At 49.5% G+C, this 27371-nt stretch overlaps 1 protein-coding gene across 3 annotated transcripts in view; it reads left to right on the forward strand.

Moving 5' to 3' along the window:
• LOC138658143 (C-type lectin domain family 7 member A-like) overlaps window positions 1-27371 on the forward strand; it is a 77334-nt gene that overhangs the window by 9384 nt on the left and 40579 nt on the right. Inside the window, exon 2 of one of the 3 annotated variants that reach the window (XM_069745679.1) lies at window positions 2765-2902. The exons of 1 other annotated variant lie outside the window; for it this stretch is intronic. In XM_069745679.1, the coding sequence (XP_069601780.1) occupies window positions 2765-2902 (138 nt within the window). The remainder of the gene's footprint in view (window positions 1-2764; window positions 2903-27371) is intronic. One more of the 3 variants, XM_069745685.1, reaches the window with a different exon arrangement.

Raw genomic sequence — 27371 nt, forward strand, 5'->3', positions numbered from 1 at the left:
TTCTTTACTGTAAGAGCAGTGAGACTCTGGATTCTTTACTGTAAGAGCAGTGAGGGTGTGGATTCTTCACTGTAAGAGCTGTGAGACTCTGGATTCTTTACTGTAAAAGCATTGAGACTATGGATTTTTTACTGTAAAAGCAGTGAGACTCTGGATTCTTTACTGTAAGAGCAGCGAGACTCTGGATTCTTTACTGTGAGAGCAGTGAGACTCTGGATTCTTTACTGTAAGAGCAGTGAGACTCTGGATTCTTTACTGTAAGAGCAGTGAGACTATGGATTCTTTACTGTAAGAGCAGTGAGACTCTGGTTATGGTCTCTGAGTCTGTGATGGACGTTGATCTGGGGAACTTGTCTGATTGTTGCTTGTGGAGTCAGAAGGAATTTTTCCCCTAATATGGGGCTATTAATCTCTGCCTTTTGGGGTTTTTATTTCCTCTAAATCAATGTGTCAGGCCACAGGTCATACGGTCACCATTATGTCAGTATTATACATCAGTATTTGTAAGGCAAAACCAGGAGTGGAACAAATAGCGGAAAAGAATAATAGAAACTAATCACCACTTCTGTATTATCACCCACTCCTGGTTTAGGCTACAAATACTGATGTAAAATACTGACCAAATACTGAGCGTGTGAACGTGGCCTGAAGGCAGTAAGTTGAACTTGATGGACTTCTTTCTACCTTCAATCCTAAAAACTATATAAACTATACAGTCACATAGGTTCCCATACGGATGAATACAGTCTGATATACCATCATTGGCTGGTATGAGTTTGGTGGCTTCATTTTCCTCTGTCCATCACAGTAAACACCAGATGGAGCTGAGCCCCTTTATGTGATCAATTCCCTCCTGTGTTACAGAGACCCCACATGAGAGAGACAGCCATTCCTTGGATGACACCTATGAAAATGTTGATAAGCCACCAAGAGAGATTGGATTCTTTACTGTGACAGCAGTGAGACTATGGATTCTTTACTGTAAGAGCAGTGAGACTATGGATTCTTTACTGTACAGCAGTGAGACTATGGATTCTTTACTGTAAGAGCAGTGACACTATAAAATCTTTACTGTGACAGCAGTGAGACTATGGATTCTTTACTGTAAGAGCAGTGAGACTATGGATTATTTACTGTAAGAGTAGTGATACTTTGGATTTTTTACTGTGACAGCAGTGAGACTATGGATTCTTTACTGTAAGAGCAGTGAGACTATGGATTATTTACTGTAAGAGCAGTGAGACTATGGATTCTTTACTCTAAGAGCAGTGAGACTATGGAATCTTTACTGTGACAGCAGTGAGACAATGGATTCTTTACTGTAAGAGCAGTGAGACTCTGGGTTCTTTATTGTAAGGGCAGTGAGACTATGGATTCTTTACTGTAAGAGCAGTGAGACTCTGGATTCTTTACTGTAAAAGCAGTGAATCTATGGATTTTTTACTGTGACAGCAGTGAGACTATGGATTCTTTATTGTAAGAGCAATGAGACTCTGGATTCTTTACTGTAAGAGCAGTGAGACTCTAGATTCTTTACTGTGACAGTAGTGAGACTCTGGATTCTTTACTGTAAGAGCAGTGAGACTATGGATTCTTTACTGTGACAGCAGTGAGACTATGTATTCTTTACTGTAAGAGCAGTGAGACCTGGATTCTTTACTGTAAGAGCAGTGAGACTATGGATTCTTTACTGTAAGAGCAGTGAGGCTGTGGATTCTTCACTGTAAGAGCAGTGAGACTCTGGATTCTTTATTGTAAGAGCAGTGAAACTATGGATTCTTTATTGTAAGAGCAGTGAGACTCTAGATTCTTTACTGTGACAGTAGTGAGACTCTGGATTCTTTACTGTAAGAGCAGTGAATCTATGGATTCTTTACTGTGGCAGCAGTGAGACTATGGATTCTTTACTGTAAGAGCAGTGAGACTCTGGATTCTTTACTGTAAGAGCAGTGAGGGTGCGGATTCTTCACTGTAAGAGCTGTGAGACTCTGGATTCTTTACTGTAAAAGCATTGAGACTATGGATTTTTTACTGTAAAAGCAGTGAGACTCTGGATTCTTTACTGTAAGAGCAGCGAGACTCTGGATTCTTTACTGTAAGAGCAGTGAGACTCTGGATTCTTTACTGTAAAAGCAGTGAGACTCTGGATTCTTTACTGTAAGAGCAGTGAGACTATGGATTCTTTACTGTAAGAGCAGTGAGACTCTGGTTATGGTCTCTGAGTCTGTGATGGACGTTGATCTGGGGAACTTGTCTGATTGTTGCATGTGGAGTCAGAAGGAATTTTTCCCCTAATATGGGGCTATTAATCTCTGCCTTTTGGGGGGTTTATTTCCTCTAAATCAATGTGTCAGGCCACAGGTCATACGGTCACCATTATGTCAGTATTATACATCAGTATTTGTAAGGCAAAACCAGGAGTGGAACAAATAGCGGAAAAGAATAATAGAAACTCATCACCACTTCTGTATTATCACCCACTCCTGGTTTAGGCTACAAATACTGATGTAAAATACTGACCAAATACTGAGCGTGTGAACGTGGCCTGAAGGCAGTAAGTTGAACTTGATGGACTTCTTTCTACCTTCAATCCTAAAAACTATATAAACTATACGGTCACATAGGTTCCCATACGGATGAATACAGTCTGATATACCATCATTGGCTGGTATGAGTTTGGTGGCTTCATTTTCCTCTGTCCATCACAGTAAACACCAGATGGAGCTGAGCCCCTTTATGTGATCAATTCCCTCCTGTGTTACAGAGACCCCACATGAGAGAGACAGCCATTCCTTGGATGACACCTATGAAAATGTTGATAAGCCACCAAGAGAGAAAAAAGTCCCCGAAGTGTCTCCTAGTGGAAGATGGCATCCCCTTCTAACAGGCAGCATCATGAATCGTGAGCATCAAGGTTCAAAAATCTCTCTATGCTGCGTAAATGGGCAATATATCAATTAACAATATCTGTATGACGGCACCATCGGGACCACCGCCAGACAGTGACATCAAGCAGAGGATCACAATACCAGAGAGTGACATTACCAGAGGGGCGGCCAGTAGAGAATGTCACTGGAACGCCCGCCAGGGCCTGGGGATACTCGGTACCGGGTCAGGTCGTTATTAAAGGGGTGCACACGGTGGTGGCGACCTGGTCCTTGGCCCTGTGTACCCAAGTAAAAGGGATAGTCTTAGGATTTGTAAAGTAATAAAAGTTTGTGATGCCACCTGTCGTACTTGGTCAAGGGCAACCGACACTGCTTAAAGGGGTCCTCTGGGGGTGATAGTACTGCAGCAAAGATGGTATCGCTTCCCACAGGTGAAGCTGGGTCCCCAGGGCTCCAGGTGTGTTTGGGTAAAGATGGTGTGGTGCCGGAAATAAACAGCGGACACAGGGTTACAATCTCTTTACCTGATTTACTGGTTGTAGTAAGCCACAGTCCAGGGTACCAGCAACAGGAAGTGATGTGGTCCAGCTGGCCTGGAGGTAATGGTGGATCCCTTTCCCAGGTGAGGATTGTAAGCCTTCCCTCTAGTGCTCTTTTGTGAGGCTTTGCTGCCTGTGGCTCCCTTACAAGGTCCTCTCTCTCCTGTCCTGGAACAGTACCCGTATGGTGGGCAATGCAAGCCTTTTTACAGGGTCTCTATCACGACTCGGGCTCTCTGTTTACTGCTACACCTACTCTTCTGTCCTTCCGGTTCTGCTGTTGGACGTGGAGTGCGACACAGTCTCGGGCTCCCGGTGCCCGGTTTCTGCACTTCAGCTCAGAGGGTGTCCGGTCACAGTTCCCCTCCGAACTCTTTGATTCTCCTTTGCTTCTCCCCTCTCACACTTGCTATCACTGCAACCCTTCTTGTTCTCTTTTGTCCTGGAGCTGCAGCACCACACGTGGTTGCACAGCCCCACTTTCTCCACACTCCAGCTAACTGGATCAACTCCCTAACTCCTCCTCCAGACCAGAATACCTATATCAGGGGGAAGCTCCCTTGTTTAGCCTGGATTCACAGCTCCCCCTTCTGGCCTGGATTCAGAATGTGTTGCATGCAGATGTATTACCTGTTAAAGGGAATCCTCCTTGACTCCAGGCATGACATCACTGTAACAACCGGTTACCTGGGGTGTTACATCAAAAGCAGAGGGGCCATAAATAGAGGGGCTGCTATCAGTGTGTGACGTGACCAGAGAGTGACATTGCCTGGGAGTGACACCATCAAAGACATCACCACCTGAGGGTGACACCTTTCAGAATGTAAAACCTCCAGAAAATGTTGCTACCGAGGGCAGAGGGTGACATTACCAGAGAGGCTACCACTAGACAATGTCACCACCATTGGGGCCATAAATAGAGGGGCTACTATCAGAGTGTGACACAACGAGAGAGTGACATTGCCTGAAAGTGACACCAGTAGAGAGTGTAACCAAAGATATCACCACCTGAGGGTGACACTTTTCAGAAAATGACACCCCATAGGGTGACACTAGCCGAGGGCAGAGGGTGACATTACCAGAGAGGCTAAAATAATAACAAAACCCAGCACTCAACTTTGTTGTGAGAAGAAGATTGGATGTTTTATTATATCCCAATGCACAACTCAAACGTTTCGGTCATACATAAGACCTTCGTCAGTGACTGTAAAGTATATATCAAGACAATACATCAAGATAGGATACAAAAATCATAAATAATAAATAAACAAAGTCTATACAACATAGACATGAACAACCGTGCATGTTTATGGCAAAAGAAATTTTTTTTTATCTATAGTGCGTATATGATAGCAGAGAGCTGTAGGACTATAGTGGCACAGTAAGTGAGAAGAAAAATATAGAGAGATACATACCAAGAAATTGGGATGTAGATAAATACTGGTGGCTATATGCGCTGTCTAAAATAGAGGTAAATACATAGAAAAACCGGTTAGACCCGGTGGTGTAAGGAATAAAAGCCGGTGGGAAGCATATCAATAAGGCCTACCAATGATATCCAGAGTACAGCGTCAATCTAAGTGAGAGTCTCCTAATGCAGCCGAAAAGAAGGGGGGATAAATAAGGCAGTGATATAGGTGCCAAAATCGGTGCCATAGTGGATCCGAGAAGGTACAATGTCCCCAATAGTATACCTTGTAGATAGCTGACTCCGCGGTGTCCACCGCTGTTAGGGTAAGGAAACTGAGAGGATGGGGCATTTTAACCCTTGAGGGCGGGAGAACTGCCGGAAGTGACAATGTGAGCTACGTAGCGTCGGAGCCCATAATGGGGCGGAAGTGACGCGCTGAGTTCAACAGTGCAAACCGCACTGTGAGAGAACGCCGGGCGAGCGGGCAGGAGCCGGGTATGACGAACCGGAAGTGGGGCACCGGACGTCATGTAGAGGAGTCCTGTCGCCGTTTTTTTCGGTTATTAAGACTTAAAGCCCACTTTGCTACCTCCCCTATTGCTCCACCAGCTGCATGTACTAACCCCATGTCAATCACGACATTGGGGTTACGCAATAAGAGTTCCTTTCGTCCTCCACAAGGGTCTCATGCAGTGGAGACCTTTATTGGCTTTGTTCAGGGTTCCTTCCACACCTTACGTGATGATATAGAGAAAGGTAGGTTACACTACCCTTCTAACCTCACTCCTGCAGAACATCAGGCACTGACAACACTACAACGGGACCCCACCCTAGTTATTAAACCAGCTGATAAGGAGGGTGCACTCGTAGTAATGGCCAAGGCCCAGTATATCACGGAAATACACCGTCAGCTCAGTGACACATCGGTCTATGACCAACTCTCAAGGAACCCCACTTCGGAGATTAGGAATAAAATAGAAGCTGTGATAACCAAGTACTCTACTTTAGGTATTATCGATACCAAAACTTGTGATTTTGTCAGAAAAAACAATCCTATCACACCAGTGTTTTACACTTTACCTAAGATACATAAAGATTTGTCTAACCCACCGGGTAGACCAATCGTCGCTTCTACCGACTCCATTTTGTCTCCACTCTCAATATATCTTGAAAAAATCTTAACCCCTATCACACAGACATCCCCCTCCTTCATCTTGGATACAGGGGAGTTCCTGCAGTGTATTAGGGAGTTACATAGGGTACCCACGAACACCCTTTTGGTCACGTTAGATGTCAAGGATCCTTACACGTCCATTCCCCATCTCAATGGCATCAACGCAGTACATCATTGCTTGACTACAGCAGGTCTTACCAATGATCAGATTGATTTATGTGTCGAGTTACTGACTATTGTTCTATATAATAACTTTTTCCTTTTTCAGGACACCTTCTACCTCCAGAAGTGGGGTACCGCAATGGGCTCCAATGTGGCACCCCCGTATGCTAACACATATATGGCGGAATTCGAAACTTCTATCATCTATGGACATCCTCTATTTATCCAAAACGTCTCCGTATGGAAGCGCTTCATAGATGACATTTTTTGCATCTGGGATGGCACATTGGAGTCCCTGCAGGAATTTTTTCTGTTCCTCAATGGAGCCTGGCCAGGTATCAAGTTCACTATTAGCCACGATTTACATTCTATCAATTTCTTGGACACCATGGTGATCAAGGATCCAACAGGCGTTCTAACTACAGACCTCTTTTCCAAATCCACCGACAGAAACAGCTTGCTACATTATCGCAGCTTCCACCCACCATCAACCAAACGTTCCATACCAATTTCACAGTTTCAACGAGTAAAACGTATAGTTCCAGATAAAGACTTATGTGATGAACGACTCCAAAATATGACCACTAAATTCTTAGAGAGGGGTTATCCACCCACAGTCCTAGCACAATCCCGGGACCCTCCACCTAGGTCCCCTGTCAGAGATCAGGGCAAACGCATTCCCTTTGTACATTCATATCATCCCTTCTCTTCCATCCTCCATAAGGCACCTTCTGTCAACAGCACATCCAGATATTCCCGAATTCAGGACACCATTCCTGCCATGCTTTAGACGGCCACCCAATTTGAGGGACAATTTAGTCAGAGCTAGTGTTGAGCGATACCGTCCGATACTTGAAAGTATCAGTATCGGATAGTATCGGCCGATACCCGAAAAATATCGGATATCGCCGATACCGATATCCGATACCAATACAAGTCAATGGGACACCAAGTATCGGAAGGTATGGAAGGTATGCTGATGGTTCCCAGGGTCTGAAGGAGAGGAAACTCTCCTTCAGGCCCTGGGATCCATATTAATGTGTAAAATAAAGAATTAAAATTAAAAATATTGATATGCTCACCTCTCCGGCGGCCCCTGGACATCACGCTGCTAACCGGCAGGCTTCTTTGTTTAAAATGCGCGCGTTTAGGACCTGCGAATGACGTCCCGGCTTCTGATTGGTCGCGTGCCGCCCATGTGACCGCCACGCGACCAATCAGAAGCCGTGACGTCATTCGCAGGTCCTCAATTCCTAGAATTAGGAGTTTAGTGAATGAGAATGACGTCGCGCCTTCTGATTGGTCGCGTGGCGGTCACATGAGCGGCACGCGACCAATCAGAAGCCACGACGTCATTCGCAGGTCCTAAACGCGCGCATTTTAAACAAAGAAGCCTGCCGGTTAGCAGCGTGATGTCCAGGGGCCGCCGGAGAGGTGAATATATCAATATTTTTTATTTTAATTCTTTATTTTACACATCCCTATGGATCCGATACCGATACCCGATATCACAAAAGTATCGGATCTCGGTATCGGAATTCCGATACCGCAAGTATCGGCCGATACCCGATACTTGCGGTATCGGAATGCTCAACACTAGTCAGAGCCGATATCGGGACAGGGGATCAGCGGAGACAAACTTTCCTATCACGCCCCAAGACTGGCACCTTTCCATGCCTTCATTGTGCACAGTGCCATAACGTACTTAAGGGAAATACGTTCCAACATCCCAGATCAGGCAAAACCTTTAAGATCAATCATTTCTTTACATGTGAGTCATCTTACGTTGTATACCTCATCAAGTGCCCATGTGGGCTATTATACGTGGGAGAGACCACACAGTCAGTAAGAGATAGGATCTCAAAGCACAAATCCACAATTCGGTGCAAAAACCTACTCCTGCCGATCCCACACCATTTTCATACATTGGGTCATTCCGTTTCTCAACTACGATACCAGGTCATTGATAGTGTCCCGCCTCCGAGGAGGGGTGGTGATAGAGTTGCTTCACTACACAAAAAAGAGGCGTTCTGGATACATACTTTGGAGACGTTGGCTCCCAAAGGTCTCAACCGTGATTATGAGCTTATGGCGTTTGTTTAACAGTTGTTGCTATATATGATCACTAATTTGTTCTTTTCTATCTTTTTAGAGTCGCCTGTACTGATTTATCGGCACTACGGATCACGAGCACCACCCTATCCACTGGTTATCACTGTGCTCCGAATGGGTCACGCCCACCCTCATCATCCTCTTTTTCTTCCTTTTTTTCTTCTTTTCTTCTTTTTTTATTTCAGTCGGTCACTCATAGCCACGTTCCTCTACCCTTTGGAACATCAGTCCATTCCTATCTATTTGCTATCAACACAATCTATGACCATGTATTTGCCATAATGGCTTTCTTCCTCCCCTCTCCTCCCTTCATTTCTCTATGCTATATTAAGCGCTTCCATCCTATATGGGGTTTACCCACATTTATTTACATACTGTGCCTTTAATTTATTTACATCATAGATACCCGGTGTCCCTTCTCTGGGACATCATATCCAGCTCGTATACCCTCTCCACATCACATGGTGGGGTAGTCTATTCCTTTTCCATACATAGCGATCACACATAGTGTAGCCCTGCCTCATTCAATATGGCGACGGGACTCCTCTACATGACGTCCGGTGCCCCACTTCCGGTTCGTCATACCCGGCTCCTGCATTTTCTCACAGTACGGCTGTCTATTCTTTCTCCATATATAGCGATCACACATAGTGTAGCCCTGCCTCATCCAATATGGTGACAGGACTCCTCTACGTGACGTCCGGTGCCCCACTTCCGGTTCGTCATATCCGGCTCCTGCATTTTCTCACAGTACGGCTGTCTATTCTTTCTCCATATATAGCGATCACACATAGTGTAGCCCTGCCTCATTCAATATGGCGACGGGACTCCTCTACTTGACGTCCGGTGCCCCACTTCCGGTTCGTCATATCCGGCTCCTGCATTTTCTCACAGTACGGCTGTCTATTCTTTCTCCATATATAGCGATCACACATAGTGTAGCCCTGCCTCATCCAATATGGTGACGGGACTCCTCTACGTGACGTCCGGTGCCCCACGTCCGGTTCGTCATATCCGGCTCCTGCATTTTCTCACAGTACGGCTGTCTATTCTTTCTCCATATATAGCGATCACACATAGTGTAGCCCTGCCTCATCCAATATGGTGACGGGACTCCTCTACGTGACGTCCGGTGCCCCACTTCCGGTTCGTCATATCCGGCTCCTGCATTTTCTCACAGTACGGCTGTCTATTCTTTCTCCATATATAGCGATCACACATAGCGTAGCCCTGCCTCATCCAATATGGTGACAGGACTCCTCTACGTGACGTCCGGTGCCCCACTTCCGGTTCGTCATATCCGGCTCCTGCATTTTCTCACAGTACGGCTGTCTATTCTTTCTCCATATATAGCGATCACACATAGCGTAGCCCTGCCTCATCCAATATGGCGACAGGACTCCTCTACGTGACGTCCGGTGCCCCACTTCCGGTTCGTCATATCCGGCTCCTGCATTTTCTCACAGTACGGCTGTCTATTCTTTCTCCATATATAGCGATCACACATAGTGTAGCCCTGCCTCATCCAATATGGCGACAGGACTCCTCTACATGACGTCCGGTGCCCCACTTCCGGTTCGTCATATCCGGCTCCTGCATTTTCTCACAGTACGGCTGTCTATTCTTTCTCCATATATAGCGATCACACATAGTGTAGCCCTGCCTCATCCAATATGGCGACAGGACTCCTCTACATGACGTCCGGTGCCCCACTTCCGGTTCGTCATATCCGGCTCCTGCATTTTCTCACAGTACGGCTGTCTATTCTTTCTCCATATATAGCGATCACACATAGTGTAGCCCTGCCTCATCCAATATGGCGACAGGACTCCTCTACATGACGTCCGGTGCCCCACTTCCGGTTCGTCATACCCGGCTCCTGCATTTTCTCACAGTACGGCTGTCTATTCTTTCTCCATATATAGCGATCACACATAGTGTAGCCCTGCCTCATCCAATATGGCGACAGGACTCCTCTACATGACGTCCGGTGCCCCACTTCCGGTTCGTCATATCCGGCTCCTGCATTTTCTCACAGTACGGCTGTCTATTCTTTCTCCATATATAGCGATCACACATAGTGTAGCCCTGCCTCATCCAATATGGCGACAGGACTCCTCTACGTGACGTCCGGTGCCCCACTTCCGGTTCGTCATATCCGGCTCCTGCATTTTCTCACAGTACGGCTGTCTATTCTTTCTCCATATATAGCGATCACACATAGTGTAGCCCTGCCTCATCCAATATGGCGACAGGACTCCTCTACGTGACGTCCGGTGCCCCACTTCCGGTTCGTCATATCCGGCTCCTGCATTTTCTCACAGTACGGCTGTCTATTCTTTCTCCATATATAGCGATCACACATAGCGTAGCCCTGCCTCATCCAATATGGTGACAGGACTCCTCTACGTGACGTCCGGTGCCCCACTTCCGGTTCGTCATATCCGGCTCCTGCATTTTCTCACAGTACGGCTGTCTATTCTTTCTCCATATATAGCGATCACACATAGTGTAGCCCTGCCTCATCCAATATGGTGACGGGACTCCTCTACGTGACGTCCGGTGCCCCACTTCCGGTTCGTCATATCCGGCTCCTGCATTTTCTCACAGTACGGCTGTCTATTCTTTCTCCATATATAGCGATCACACATAGCGTAGCCCTGCCTCATCCAATATGGTGACAGGACTCCTCTACGTGACGTCCGGTGCCCCACTTCCGGTTCGTCATACCCGGCTCCTGCATTTTCTCACAGTACGGCTGTCTATTCTTTCTCCATATATAGCGATCACACATAGCGTAGCCCTGCCTCATCCAATATGGTGACAGGACTCCTCTACGTGACGTCCGGTGCCCCACTTCCGGTTCGTCATACCCGGCTCCTGCATTTTCTCACAGTACGGCTGTCTATTCTTTCTCCATATATAGCGATCACACATAGTGTAGCCCTGCCTCATCCAATATGGTGACAGGACTCCTCTACGTGACGTCCGGTGCCCCACTTCCGGTTCGTCATATCCGGCTCCTGCATTTTCTCACAGTACGGCTGTCTATTCTTTCTCCATATATAGCGATCACACATAGCGTAGCCCTGCCTCATCCAATATGGTGACGGGACTCCTCTACGTGACGTCCGGTGCCCCACTTCCGGTTCGTCATATCCGGCTCCTGCATTTTCTCACAGTACGGCTGTCTATTCTTTCTCCATATATAGCGATCACACATAGCGTAGCCCTGCCTCATCCAATATGGTGACGGGACTCCTCTACGTGACGTCCGGTGCCCCACTTCCGGTTCGTCATATCCGGCTCCTGCATTTTCTCACAGTACGGCTGTCTATTCTTTCTCCATATATAGCGATCACACATAGCGTAGCCCTGCCTCATCCAATATGGTGACGGGACTCCTCTACGTGACGTCCGGTGCCCCACTTCCGGTTCGTCATACCCGGCTCCTGCATTTTCTCACAGTACGGCTGTCTATTCTTTCTCCATATATAGCGATCACACATAGCGTAGCCCTGCCTCATCCAATATGGTGACGGGACTCCTCTACATGACGTCCGGTGCCCCACTTCCGGTTCGTCATACCCGGCTCCTGCATTTTCTCACAGTACGGCTGTCTATTCTTTCTCCATATATAGCGATCACACATAGCGTAGCCCTGCCTCATCCAATATGGCGACAGGACTCCTCTACATGACGTCCGGTGCCCCACTTCCGGTTCGTCATATCCGGCTCCTGCATTTTCTCACAGTACGGCTGTCTATTCTTTCTCCATATATAGCGATCACACATAGCGTAGCCCTGCCTCATCCAATATGGTGACGGGACTCCTCTACGTGACGTCCGGTGCCCCACTTCCGGTTCGTCATATCCGGCTCCTGCATTTTCTCACAGTACGGCTGTCTATTCTTTCTCCATATATAGCGATCACACATAGCGTAGCCCTGCCTCATCCAATATGGTGACGGGACTCCTCTACGTGACGTCCGGTGCCCCACTTCCGGTTCGTCATATCCGGCTCCTGCATTTTCTCACAGTACGGCTGTCTATTCTTTCTCCATATATAGCGATCACACATAGCGTAGCCCTGCCTCATCCAATATGGTGACGGGACTCCTCTACGTGACGTCCGGTGCCCCACTTCCGGTTCGTCATACCCGGCTCCTGCATTTTCTCACAGTACGGCTGTCTATTCTTTCTCCATATATAGCGATCACACATAGCGTAGCCCTGCCTCATCCAATATGGCGACAGGACTCCTCTACATGACGTCCGGTGCCCCACTTCCGGTTCGTCATATCCGGCTCCTGCATTTTCTCACAGTACGGCTGTCTATTCTTTCTCCATATATAGCGATCACACATAGTGTAGCCCTGCCTCATCCAATATGGTGACGGGACTCCTCTACGTGACGTCCGGTGCCCCACTTCCGGTTCGTCATATCCGGCTCCTGCATTTTCTCACAGTACGGCTGTCTATTCTTTCTCCATATATAGCGATCACACATAGCGTAGCCCTGCCTCATCCAATATGGTGACGGGACTCCTCTACGTGACGTCCGGTGCCCCACTTCCGGTTCGTCATATCCGGCTCCTGCATTTTCTCACAGTACGGCTGTCTATTCTTTCTCCATATATAGCGATCACACATAGCGTAGCCCTGCCTCATCCAATATGGTGACGGGACTCCTCTACGTGACGTCCGGTGCCCCACTTCCGGTTCGTCATATCCGGCTCCTGCATTTTCTCACAGTACGGCTGTCTATTCTTTCTCCATATATAGCGATCACACATAGTGTAGCCCTGCCTCATCCAATATGGCGACGGGACTCCTCTACGTGATGTCCGGTGCCCCACTTCCGGTTCGTCATATCCGGCTCCTGCATTTTCTCACAGTACGGCTGTCTATTGTTTCTCCATATATAGCGATCACACATAGCGTAGCCCTGCCTCATCCAATATGGTGACGGGACTCCTCTACATGACGTCCGGTGCCCCACTTCCGATTCGTCATATCCGGCTCCTGCATTTTCTCACAGTACGGCTGTCTATTCTTTCTCCATATATAGCGATCACACATAGCGTAGCCCTGCCTCATCCAATATGGTGACGGGACTCCTCTACGTGACGTCCGGTGCCCCACTTCCGGTTCGTCATATCCGGCTCCTGCATTTTCTCACAGTACGGCTGTCTATTCTTTCTCCATATATAGCGATCACACATAGCGTAGCCCTGCCTCATCCAATATGGCGACAGGACTCCTCTACATGACATCCGGTGCCCCACTTCCGGTTCATCATACCCGGCTCCTGCATTTTCTCACAGTACGGCTGTCTATTCTTTCTCCATATATAGCGATCACACATAGTGTTGCCCTGCCTCATCCAATATGGCGACAGGACTCCTCTACGTGACGTCCGGTGCCCCACTTCCGGTTCGTCATACCCGGCTCCTGCATTTTCTCACAGTACGGCTGTCTATTCTTTCTCCATATATAGCGATCACACATAGTGTAGCCCTGCCTCATCCAATATGGCGACAGGACTCCTCTACATGACGTCCGGTGCCCCACTTCCGGTTCGTCATATCCGGCTGCTGCATTTTCTCACAGTACGGCTGTCTATTCTTTCTCCATATATAGCAATCACACATAGTGTAGCCCTGCCTCATCCAATATGGCGACAGGACTCCTCTACATGACGTCCGGTGCCCCACTTCCGGTTCGTCATATCCGGCTCCTGCATTTTCTCACAGTACGGCTGTCTATTCTTTCTCCATATATAGCGATCACACATAGCGTAGCCCTGCCTCATCCAATATGGCGACGGGACTCCTCTACGTGACGTCCGGTGCCCCACTTCCGGTTCGTCATACCCGGCTCCTGCATTTTCTCACAGTACGGCTGTCTATTCTTTCTCCATATATAGCGATCACACATAGCGTAGCCCTGCCTCATCCAATATGGTGACGGGACTCCTCTACGTGACGTCCGGTGCCCCACTTCCGGTTCGTCATACCCGGCTCCTGCATTTTCTCACAGTACGGCTGTCTATTCTTTCTCCATATATAGCGATCACACATAGTGTAGCCCTGCCTCATCCAATATGGTGACGGGACTCCTCTACGTGACGTCCGGTGCCCCACTTCCGGTTTATCATACCCGGCTCCTGCATTTTCTCACAGTACGGCTGTCTATTCTTTCTCCATATATAGCGATCACACATAGCGTAGCCCTGCCTCATCCAATATGGCGACGGGACTCCTCTACGTGACGTCCGGTGCCCCACTTCCGGTTCGTCATATCCGGCTCCTGCATTTTCTCACAGTACGGCTGTCTATTCTTTCTCCATATATAGCGATCACACATAGCGTAGCCCTGCCTCATCCAATATGGTGACGGGACTCCTCTACGTGACGTCCGGTGCCCCACTTCCGGTTCGTCATACCCGGCTCCTGCATTTTCTCACAGTACGGCTGTCTATTCTTTCTCCATATATAGCGATCACACATAGTGTAGCCCTGCCTCATCCAATATGGCGACGGGACTCCTCTACGTGACGTCCGGTGCCCCACTTCCGGTTCGTCATATCCGGCTCCTGCATTTTCTCACAGTACGGCTGTCTATTCTTTCTCCATATATAGCGATCACACATAGTGTAGCCCTGCCTCATCGAATATGGCGACGGGACTCCTCTACGTGACGTCCGGTGCCCCACTTCCGGTTCGTCATATCCGGCTCCTGCATTTTCTCACAGTACGGCTGTCTATTCTTTCTCCATATATAGCGATCACACATAGCGTAGCCCTGCCTCATCCAATATGGTGACGGGACTCCTCTACGTGACGTCCGGTGCCCCACTTCCGGTTCGTCATATCCGGCTCCTGCATTTTCTCACAGTACAGCTGTCTATTCTTTCTCCATATATAGCGATCACACATAGCGTAGCCCTGCCTCATCCAATATGGTGACGGGACTCCTCTACGTGACGTCCGGTGCCCCACTTCCGGTTCGTCATATCCGGCTCCTGCATTTTCTCACAGTACGGCTGTCTATTCTTTCTCCATATATAGCGATCACACATAGCGTAGCCCTGCCTCATTCAATATGGTGACAGGACTCCTCTACGTGACGTCCGGTGCCCCACTTCCGGTTCGTCATATCCGGCTCCTGCATTTTCTCACAGTACGGATGTCTATTCTTTCTCCATATATAGCGATCACACATAGCGTAGCCCTGCCTCATCCAATATGGTGACGGGACTCCTCTACATGACGTCCGGTGCCCCACTTCCGGTTCGTCATATCCGGCTCCTGCATTTTCTCACAGTACGGCTGTCTATTCTTTCTCCATATATAGCGATCACACATAGTGTAGCCCTGCCTCATCCAATATGGTGACGGGACTCCTCTACATGACGTCTGGTGCCCCACTTCCGGTTCGTCATACCCGGCTCCTGCATTTTCTCACAGTACGGCTGTCTATTCTTTCTCCATATATAGCGATCACACATAGTGTAGCCCTGCCTCATCCAATATGGTGACGGGACTCCTCTACGTGACGTCCGGTGCCCCACTTCCGGTTCGTCATATCCGGCTCCTGCATTTTCTCACAGTACGGCTGTCTATTCTTTCTCCATATATAGCGATCACACATAGTGTAGCCCTGCCTCATCCAATATGGCGACGGGACTCCTCTACATGACGTCCGGTGCCCCACTTCCGGTCCGTCATATCCGGCTCCTGCATTTTCTCACAGTACGGCTGTCTATTCTTTCTCCATATATAGCGATCACACATAGTGTAGCCCTGCCTCATCCAATATGGCGACGGGACTCCTCTACGTGACGTCCGGTGCCCCACTTCCGGTTCGTCATATCCGGCTCCTGCATTTTCTCACAGTACGGCTGTCTATTCTTTCTCCATATATAGCGATCACACATAGTGTAGCCCTGCCTCATCCAATATGGCGACGGGACTCCTCTACATGACGTCCGGTGCCCCACTTCCGGTTCGTCATATCCGGCTCCTGCATTTTCTCACAGTACGGCTGTCTATTCTTTCTCCATATATAGCGATCACACATAGTGTAGCCCTGCCTCATCCAATATGGCGACGGGACTCCTCTACATGACGTCCGGTGCCCCACTTCCGGTTCGTCATATCCGGCTCCTGCATTTTCTCACAGTACGGCTGTCTATTCTTTCTCCATATATAGCGATCACACATAGCGTAGCCCTGCCTCATCCAATATGGCGACGGGACTCCTCTACGTGACGTCCGGTGCCCCACTTCCGGTTCGTCATACCCGGCTCCTGCATTTTCTCACAGTACGGCTGTCTATTCTTTCTCCATATATAGCGATCACACATAGCGTAGCCCTGCCTCATCCAATATGGCGACGGGACTCCTCTACGTGACGTCCGGTGCCCCACTTCCGGTTCGTCATATCCGGCTCCTGCATTTTCTCACAGTACGGCTGTCTATTCTTTCTCCATATATAGCGATCACACATAGTGTAGCCCTGCCTCATCCAATATGGTGACAGGACTCCTCTACGTGACGTCCGGTGCCCCACTTCCGGTTCGTCATACCCGGCTCCTGCATTTTCTCACAGTACGGCTGTCTATTCTTTCTCCATATATAGCGATCACACATAGCGTAGCCCTGCCTCATCCAATATGGCGACGGGACTCCTCTACGTGACGTCCGGTGCCCCACTTCCGGTTCGTCATATCCGGCTCCTGCATTTTCTCACAGTACGGCTGTCTATTCTTTCTCCATATATAGCGATCACACATAGTGTAGCCCTGCCTCATCCAATATGGTGACAGGACTCCTCTACGTGACGTCTGGTGCCCCACTTCCGGTTCGTCATATCCGGCTCCTGCATTTTCTCACAGTACGGCTGTCTATTCTTTCTCCATATATAGCGATCACACATAGTGTAGCCCTGCCTCATCCAATATGGTGACGGGACTCCTCTACGTGACGTCCGGTGCCCCACTTCCGGTTCGTCATATCCGGCTCCTGCATTTTCTCACAGTACGGCTGTCTATTCTTTCTCCATATATAGCGATCACACATAGTGTAGCCCTGCCTCATCCAATATGGTGACAGGACTCCTCTACATGACGTCCGGTGCCCCACTTCCGGTTCGTCATATCCGGCTCCTGCATTTTCTCACAGTACGGCTGTCTATTCTTTCTCCATATATAGCGATCACACATAGCGTAGCCCTGCCTCATCCAATATGGCGACAGGACTCCTCTACGTGATGTCCGGTGCCCCACTTCCGGTTCGTCATATCCGGCTCCTGCATTTTCTCACAGTACGGCTGTCTATCCTTTCTCCATATATAGCGATCACACATAGTGTAGCCCTGCCTCATCCAATATGGTGACGGGACTCCTCTACGTGACGTCCGGTGCCCCACTTCCGGTTCGTCATACCCGGCTCCTGCATTTTCTCACAGTACGGCTGTCTATTCTTTCTCCATATATAGCGATCACACATAGTGTAGCCCTGCCTCATCCAATATGGTGACGGGACTCTTCTACGTGACGTCCGGTGCCCCACTTCCGGTTCGTCATATCCGGCTCCTGCATTTTCTCACAGTACGGCTGTCTATTCTTTCTCCATATATAGCGATCACACATAGTGTAGCCCTGCCTCATCCAATATGGTGACAGGACTCCTCTACGTGACGTCCGGTGCCCCACTTCCGATTCGTCATATCCGGCTCCTGCATTTTCTCACAGTACGGCTGTCTATTCTTTCTCCATATATAGCGATCACACATAGTTTAGCCCTGCCTCATCCAATATGGTGACAGGACTCCTCTACGTGACGTCCGGTGCCCCACTTCCGGTTCGTCATACCCGGCTCCTGCATTTTCTCACAGTACGGCTGTCTATTCTTTCTCCATATATAGCGATCACACATAGCGTAGCCCTGCCTCATCCAATATGGCGACAGGACTCCTCTACGTGACGTCCGGTGCCCCACTTCCGGTTCGTCATATCCGGCTCCTGCATTTTCTCACAGTACGGCTGTCTATTCTTTCTCCATATATAGCGATCACACATAGCGTAGCCCTGCCTCATCCAATATGGTGACAGGACTCCTCTACGTGACGTCCGGTGCCCCACTTCTGATTCGTCATATCCGGCTCCTGCATTTTCTCACAGTACGGCTGTCTATTCTTTCTCCATATATAGCGATCACACATAGCGTAGCCCTGCCTCATTCAATATGGCGACGGGACTCCTCTACGTGACGTCCGGTGCCCCACTTCCGGTTCGTCATATCCGGCTCCTGCATTTTCTCACAGTACGGCTGTCTATTCTTTCTCCATATATAGCGATCACACATAGCGTAGCCCTGCCTCATTCAATATGGTGACAGGACTCCTCTACGTGACGTCCGGTGCCCCACTTCCGGTTCGTCATACCCGGCTCCTGCATTTTCTCACAGTACGGCTGTCTATTCTTTCTCCATATATAGCGATCACACATAGCGTAGCCCTGCCTCATTCAATATGGCGACGGGACTCCTCTACGTGACGTCCGGTGCCCCACTTCCGATTCGTCATACCCGGCTCCTGCATTTTCTCACAGTACGGCTGTCTATTCTTTCTCCATATATAGCGATCACACATAGTGTAGCCCTGCCTCATTCAATATGGTGACAGGACTCGTCTACATGACGTCCGGTGCCCCACTTCCGGTTCGTCATATCCGGCTCCTGCATTTTCTCACAGTACGGCTGTCTATTCTTTCTCCATATATAGCGATCACACATAGCGTAGCCCTGCCTCATCCAATATGGTGACGGGACTCCTCTACGTGACGTCCGGTGCCCCACTTCTGATTCGTCATATCCGGCTCCTGCATTTTCTCACAGTACGGCTGTCTATTCTTTCTCCATATATAGCGATCACACATAGCGTAGCCCTGCCTCATCCAATATGGCGACAGGACTCCTCTACGTGACGTCCGGTGCCCCACTTCTGATTCGTCATATCCGGCTCCTGCATTTTCTCACAGTACGGCTGTCTATTCTTTCTCCATATATAGCGATCACACATAGTGTAGCCCTGCCTCATTCAATATGGCGACAGGACTCCTCTACGTGACGTCCGGTGCCCCACTTCCGGTTCGTCATATCCGGCTCCTGCATTTTCTCACAGTACGGCTGTCTATTCTTTCTCCATATATAGCGATCACACATAGTGTAGCCCTGCCTCATCCAATATGGCGACAGGACTCCTCTACGTGACGTCCGGTGCCCCACTTCCGGTTCGTCATATCCGGCTCCTGCATTTTCTCACAGTACGGCTGTCTATTCTTTCTCCATATATAGCGATCACACATAGTGTAGCCCTGCCTCATCCAATATGGCGACAGGACTCCTCTACGTGACGTCCGGTGCCCCACTTCCGGTTCGTCATATCCGGCTCCTGCATTTTCTCACAGTACGGCTGTCTATTCTTTCTCCATATATAGCGATCACACATAGTGTAGCCCTGCCTCATCCAATATGGTGACAGGACTCCTCTACATGACGTCCGGTGCCCCACTTCCGGTTCGTCATATCCGGCTCCTGCATTTTCTCACAGTACGGCTGTCTATTCTTTCTCCATATATAGCGATCACACATAGTGTAGCCCTGCCTCATCCAATATGGTGACAGGACTCCTCTACGTGACGTCCGGTGCCCCACTTCCGGTTCGTCATATCCGGCTCCTGCATTTTCTCACAGTACGGCTGTCTATTCTTTCTCCATATATAGCGATCACACATAGTGTAGCCCTGCCTCATCCAATATGGTGACAGGACTCCTCTACATGACGTCCGGTGCCCCACTTCCGGTTCGTCATATCCGGCTCCTGCATTTTCTCACAGTACGGCTGTCTATTCTTTCTCCATATATAGCGATCACACATAGTGTAGCCCTGCCTCATTCAATATGGTGACGGGACTCCTCTACATGACGTCCGGTGCCCCACTTCCGGTTCGTCATATCCGGCTCCTGCATTTTATCACAGTACGGCTGTCTATTCTTTCTCCATATATAGCGATCACACATAGCGTAGCCCTGCCTCATCCAATATGGTGACGGGACTCCTCTACGTGACGTCCGGTGCCCCACTTCCGGTTCGTCATATCCGGCTCCTGCATTTTCTCACAGTACGGCTGTCTATTCTTTCTCCATATATAGCGATCACACATAGCGTAGCCCTGCCTCATCCAATATGGTGACAGGACTCCTCTACATGACGTCCGGTGCCCCACTTCCGGTTCGTCATATCCGGCTCCTGCATTTTCTCACAGTATGGCTGTCTATTCTTTCTCCATATATAGCGATCACACATAGCGTAGCCCTGCCTCATCCAATATGGCGACGGGACTCCTCTACGTGACGTCCGGTGCCCCACTTCCGGTTCGTCATATCCGGCTCCTGCATTTTCTCACAGTATGGCTGTCTATTCTTTCTCCATATATAGCGATCACACATAGTGTAGCCCTGCCTCATCCAATATGGCGACAGGACTCCTCTACGTGACGTCCGGTGCCCCACTTCCGGTTCGTCATATCCGGCTCCTGCATTTTCTCACAGTACGGCTGTCTATTCTTTCTCCATATATAGCGATCACACATAGCGTAGCCCTGCCTCATCCAATATGGCGACGGGACTCCTCTACATGACGTCTGGTGCCCCACTTCCGGTTCGTCATACCTGGCTCCTGCATTTTCTCACAGTACGGCTGTCTATTTATTCTCCATATATAGCGATCACACATAGTGTAGCCCTGCCTCATCCAATATGGCGACAGGACTCCTCTACGTGACGTCCGGTGCCCCACTTCCGGTTCGTCATATCCGGCTCCTGCATTTTCTCACAGTACGGCTGTCTATTCTTTCTCCATATATAGCGATCACACATAGCGTAGCCCTGCCTCATCCAATATGGCGACGGGACTCCTCTACATGACGTCCGGTGCCCCACTTCCGGTTCGTCATATCCGGCTCCTGCATTTTCTCACAGTACGGCTGTCTATTCTTTCTCCATATATAGCGATCACACATAGTGTAGCCCTGCCTCATCCAATATGGTGACGGGACTCCTCTACGTGACGTCCGGTGCCCCACTTCCGGTTCGTCATATCCGGCTCCTGCATTTTCTCACAGTACGGCTGTCTATTCTTTCTCCATATATAGCGATCACACATAGTGTAGCCCTGCCTCATCCAATATGGCGACAGGACTCCTCTACGTGACGTCCGGTGCCCCACTTCCGGTTCGTCATACCCGGCTCCTGCATTTTCTCACAGTACAGCTGTCTATTCTTTCTCCATATATAGCGATCACACATAGCGTAGCCCTGCCTCATCCAATATGGTGACGGGACTCCTCTACGTGACGTCCGGTGCCCCACTTCCGGTTCGTCATACCCGGCTCCTGCATTTTCTCACAGTACGGCTGTCTATTCTTTCTCCATATATAGCGATCACACATAGTGTAGCCCTGCCTCATCCAATATGGTGACGGGACTCCTCTACGTGACGTCCGGTGCCCCACTTCCGGTTCGTCATATCCGGCTCCTGCATTTTCTCACAGTACGGCTGTCTATTCTTTCTCCATATATAGCGATCACACATAGTGTAGCCCTGCCTCATCCAATATGGCGACAGGACTCCTCTACGTGACGTCCGGTGCCCCACTTCCGGTTCGTCATACCCGGCTCCTGCATTTTCTCACAGTACAGCTGTCTATTCTTTCTCCATATATAGCGATCACACATAGCGTAGCCCTGCCTCATCCAATATGGTGACGGGACTCCTCTACGTGACGTCCGGTGCCCCACTTCCGGTTCGTCATACCCGGCTCCTGCATTTTCTCACAGTACGGCTGTCTATTCTTTCTCCATATATAGCGATCACACATAGTGTAGCCCTGCCTCATCCAATATGGTGACGGGACTCCTCTACGTGACGTCCGGTGCCCCACTTCCGGTTCGTCATATCCGGCTCCTGCATTTTCTCACAGTACGGCTGTCTATTCTTTCTCCATATATAGCGATCACACATAGCGTAGCCCTGCCTCATCCAATATGGTGACGGGACTCCTCTACGTGACGTCCGGTGCCCCACTTCCGGTTCGTCATATCCGGCTCCTGCATTTTCTCACAGTACGGCTGTCTATTCTTTCTCCATATATAGCGATCACACATAGTGTAGCCCTGCCTCATCCAATATGGCGACAGGACTCCTCTACGTGACGTCCGGTGCCCCACTTCCGGTTCGTCATACCCGGCTCCTGCATTTTCTCACAGTACAGCTGTCTATTCTTTCTCCATATATAGCGATCACACATAGCGTAGCCCTGCCTCATCCAATATGGTGACGGGACTCCTCTACGTGACGTCCGGTGCCCCACTTCCGGTTCGTCATACCCGGCTCCTGCATTTTCTCACAGTACGGCTGTCTATTCTTTCTCCATATATAGCGATCACACATAGCGTAGCCCTGCCTCATCCAATATGGTGACGGGACTCCTCTACGTGACGTCCGGTGCCCCACTTCCGGTTCGTCATATCCGGCTCCTGCATTTTCTCACAGTACGGCTGTCTATTCTTTCTCCATATATAGCGATCACACATAGCGTAGCCCTGCCTCATCCAATATGGCGACAGGACTCCTCTACGTGACGTCCGGTGCCCCACTTCCGGTTCGTCATATCCGGCTCCTGCATTTTCTCACAGTACGGCTGTCTATTCTTTCTCCATATATAGCGATCACACATAGTGTAGCCCTGCCTCATCCAATATGGCGACAGGACTCCTCTACGTGACGTCCGGTGCCCCACTTCCGGTTCGTCATATCCGGCTCCTGCATTTTCTCACAGTACAGCTGTCTATTCTTTCTCCATATATAGCGATCACACATAGTGTAGCCCTGCCTCATTCAATATGGCGACGGGACTCCTCTACTTGACGTCCGGTGCCCCACTTCCGGTTCGTCATATCCGGCTCCTGCATTTTCTCACAGTACGGCTGTCTATTCTTTCTTCATATATAGCGATCACACATAGTGTAGCCCTGCCTCATCCAATATGGTGACAGGACTCCTCTACGTGACGTCCGGTGCCCCACTTCCGGTTCGTCATATCCGGCTCCTGCATTTTCTCACAGTACGGCTGTCTATTCTTTCTCCATATATAGCGATCACACATAGCGTAGCCCTGCCTCATCCAATATGGCGACAGGACTCCTCTACATGACGTCCGGTGCCCCACTTCCGGTTCGTCATACCCGGCTCCTGCATTTTCTCACAGTACAGCTGTCTATTCTTTCTCCATATATAGCGATCACACATAGCGTAGCCCTGCCTCATCCAATATGGTGACGGGACTCCTCTACATGACGTCCGGTGCCCCACTTCCGGTTCGTCATACCTGGCTCCTGCATTTTCTCACAGTACGGCTGTCTATTCTTTCTCCATATATAGCGATCACACATAGTGTAGCCCTGCCTCATCCAATATGGTGACGGGACTCCTCTACGTGACGTCCGGTGCCCCACTTCCGGTTCGTCATATCCGGCTCCTGCATTTTCTCACAGTACGGCTGTCTATTCTTTCTCCATATATAGCGATCACACATAGTGTAGCCCTGCCTCATCCAATATGGTGACGGGACTCCTCTACATGACGTCCGGTGCCCCACTTCCGGTTCGTCATATCCGGCTCCTGCATTTTCTCACAGTACGGCTGTCTATTCTTTCTCCATATATAGCGATCACACATAGTGTAGCCCTGCCTCATCCAATATGGTGACGGGACTCCTCTACGTGACGTCCGGTGCCCCACTTCCGGTTCGTCATATCCGGCTCCTGCATTTTCTCACAGTACGGCTGTCTATTCTTTCTCCATATATAGCGATCACACATAGCGTAGCCCTGCCTCATCCAATATGGCGACAGGACTCCTCTACATGACGTCCGGTGCCCCACTTCCGGTTCGTCATATCCGGCTCCTGCATTTTCTCACAGTACGGCTGTCTATTCTTTCTCCATATATAGCGATCACACATAGTGTAGCCCTGCCTCATCCAATATGGTGACGGGACTCCTCTACATGACGTCCGGTGCCCCACTTCCGGTTCGTCATATCCGGCTCCTGCATTTTCTCACAGTACGGCTGTCTATTCTTTCTCCATATATAGCGATCACACATAGTGTAGCCCTGCCTCATCCAATATGGTGACGGGACTCCTCTACGTGACGTCCGGTGCCCCACTTCCGGTTCGTCATATCCGGCTCCTGCATTTTCTCACAGTACGGCTGTCTATTCTTTCTCCATATATAGCGATCACACATAGTGTAGCCCTGCCTCATCCAATATGGTGACGGGACTCCTCTACATGACGTCCGGTGCCCCACTTCCGGTTCGTCATACCCGGCTCCTGCATTTTCTCACAGTACGGCTGTCTATTCTTTCTCCATATATAGCGATCACACATAGTGTAGCCCTGCCTCATCCAATATGGTGACGGGACTCCTCTACGTGACGTCCGGTGCCCCACTTCCGGTTCGTCATATCCGGCTCCTGCATTTTCTCACAGTACGGCTGTCTATTCTTTCTCCATATATAGCGATCACACATAGTGTAGCCCTGCCTCATCCAATATGGTGACGGGACTCCTCTACGTGACGTCCGGTGCCCCACTTCCGGTTCGTCATACCCGGCTCCTGCATTTTCTCACAGTACGGCTGTCTATTCTTTCTCCATATATAGCGATCACACATAGCGTAGCCCTGCCTCATCCAATATGGTGACGGGACTCCTCTACGTGACGTCCGGTGCCCCACTTCCGGTTCGTCATATCCGGCTCCTGCATTTTCTCACATTACGGCTGTCTATTCTTTCTCCATATATAGCGATCACACATAGTGTAGCCCTGCCTCATCCAATATGGTGACGGGACTCCTCTACGTGACGTCCGGTGCCCCACTTCCGGTTCGTCATATCCGGCTCCTGCATTTTCTCACAGTACGGCTGTCTATTCTTTCTCTATACATAGCGATCACACATAGTGTAGCCCTGCCTCATCCAATATGGTGACGGGACTCCTCTACATGACGTCCGGTGCCCCACTTCCGGTTCGTCATATCCGGCTCCTGCATTTTCTCACAGTACGGCTGTCTATTCTTTCTCCATATATAGCGATCACACATAGTGTAGCCCTGCCTCATCCAATATGGTGACAGGACTCCTCTACGTGACGTCCGGTGCCCCACTTCCGGTTCGTCATATCCGGCTCCTGCATTTTCTCACAGTACGGCTGTCTATTCTTTCTCCATATATAGCGATCACACATAGTGTAGCCCTGCCTCATTCAATATGGTGACGGGACTCCTCTACGTGACGTCCGGTGCCCCACTTCCGGTTCGTCATATCCGGCTCCTGCATTTTCTCACAGTACGGCTGTCTATTCTTTCTCCATATATAGCGATCACACATAGCGTAGCCCTGCCTCATCCAATATGGCGACGGGACTCCTCTACGTGACGTCCGGTGCCCCACTTCCGGTTCGTCATATCCGGCTCCTGCATTTTCTCACAGTACGGCTGTCTATTCTTTCTCCATATATAGTGATCACACATAGCGTAGCCCTGCCTCATCCAATATGGCGACGGGACTCCTCTACGTGACGTCCGGTGCCCCACTTCCGGTTCGTCATATCCAGCTCCTGCATTTTCTCACAGTACGGCTGTCTATTCTTTCTCCATATATAGCGATCACACATAGCGTAGCCCTGCCTCATCCAATATGGCGACAGGACTCCTCTACGTGACGTCCGGTGCCCCACTTCCGGTTCGTCATACCCGGCTCCTGCATTTTCTCACAGTACGGCTGTCTATTCTTTCTCCATATATAGCGATCACACATAGTGTAGCCCTGCCTCATCCAATATGGTGACGGGACTCCTCTACGTGACGTCCGGTGCCCCACTTCCGGTTCGTCATATCCGGCTCCTGCATTTTCTCACAGTACGGCTGTCTATTCTTTCTCCATACATAGCGATCACACATAGCGTAGCCCTGCCTCATCCAATATGGCGACAGGACTCCTCTACGTGACGTCCGGTGCCCCACTTCCGGTTCGTCATATCCGGCTCCTGCATTTTCTCACAGTACGGCTGTCTATTCTTTCTCCATATATAGCGATCACACATAGTGTAGCCCTGCCTCATCCAATATGGTGACGGGACTCCTCTACGTGACGTCCGGTGCCCCACTTCCGGTTCGTCATACCCGGCTCCTGCATTTTCTCACAGTACGGCTGTCTATTCTTTCTCCATATATAGCGATCACACATAGCGTAGCCCTGCCTCATCCAATATGGCGACAGGACTCCTCTACATGACGTCCGGTGCCCCACTTCCGGTTCGTCATACCCGGCTCCTGCATTTTCTCACAGTACGGCTGTCTATTCTTTCTCCATATATAGCGATCACACATAGTGTAGCCCTGCCTCATCCAATATAGTGACGGGACTCCTCTACGTGACGTCCGGTGCCCCACTTCCGGTTCGTCATATCCGGCTCCTGCATTTTCTCACAGTACGGCTGTCTATTCTTTCTCCATATATAGCGATCACACATAGTGTAGCCCTGCCTCATCCAATATGGTGACGGGACTCCTCTACGTGACGTCCGGTGCCCCACTTCCGGTTCGTCATATCCGGCTCCTGCATTTTCTCACAGTACGGCTGTCTATTCTTTCTCCATATATAGCGATCACACATAGTGTAGCCCTGCCTCATCCAATATGGTGACGGGACTCCTCTACGTGACGTCCGGTGCCCCACTTCCGGTTCGTCATATCCGGCTCCTGCATTTTCTCACAGTACGGCTGTCTATTCTTTCTCCATATATAGCGATCACACATAGTGTAGCCCTGCCTCATCCAATATGGTGACAGGACTCCTCTACATGACGTCCGGTGCCCCACTTCCGGTTCGTCATACCCGGCTCCTGCATTTTCTCACAGTACGGCTGTCTATTCTTTCTCCATATATAG

The sequence above is a fragment of the Ranitomeya imitator genome, chromosome 1, assembly GCF_032444005.1.
Source record: "Ranitomeya imitator isolate aRanImi1 chromosome 1, aRanImi1.pri, whole genome shotgun sequence".
In the NCBI taxonomy this organism is placed as follows: Eukaryota; Metazoa; Chordata; class Amphibia; order Anura; family Dendrobatidae; genus Ranitomeya; species Ranitomeya imitator.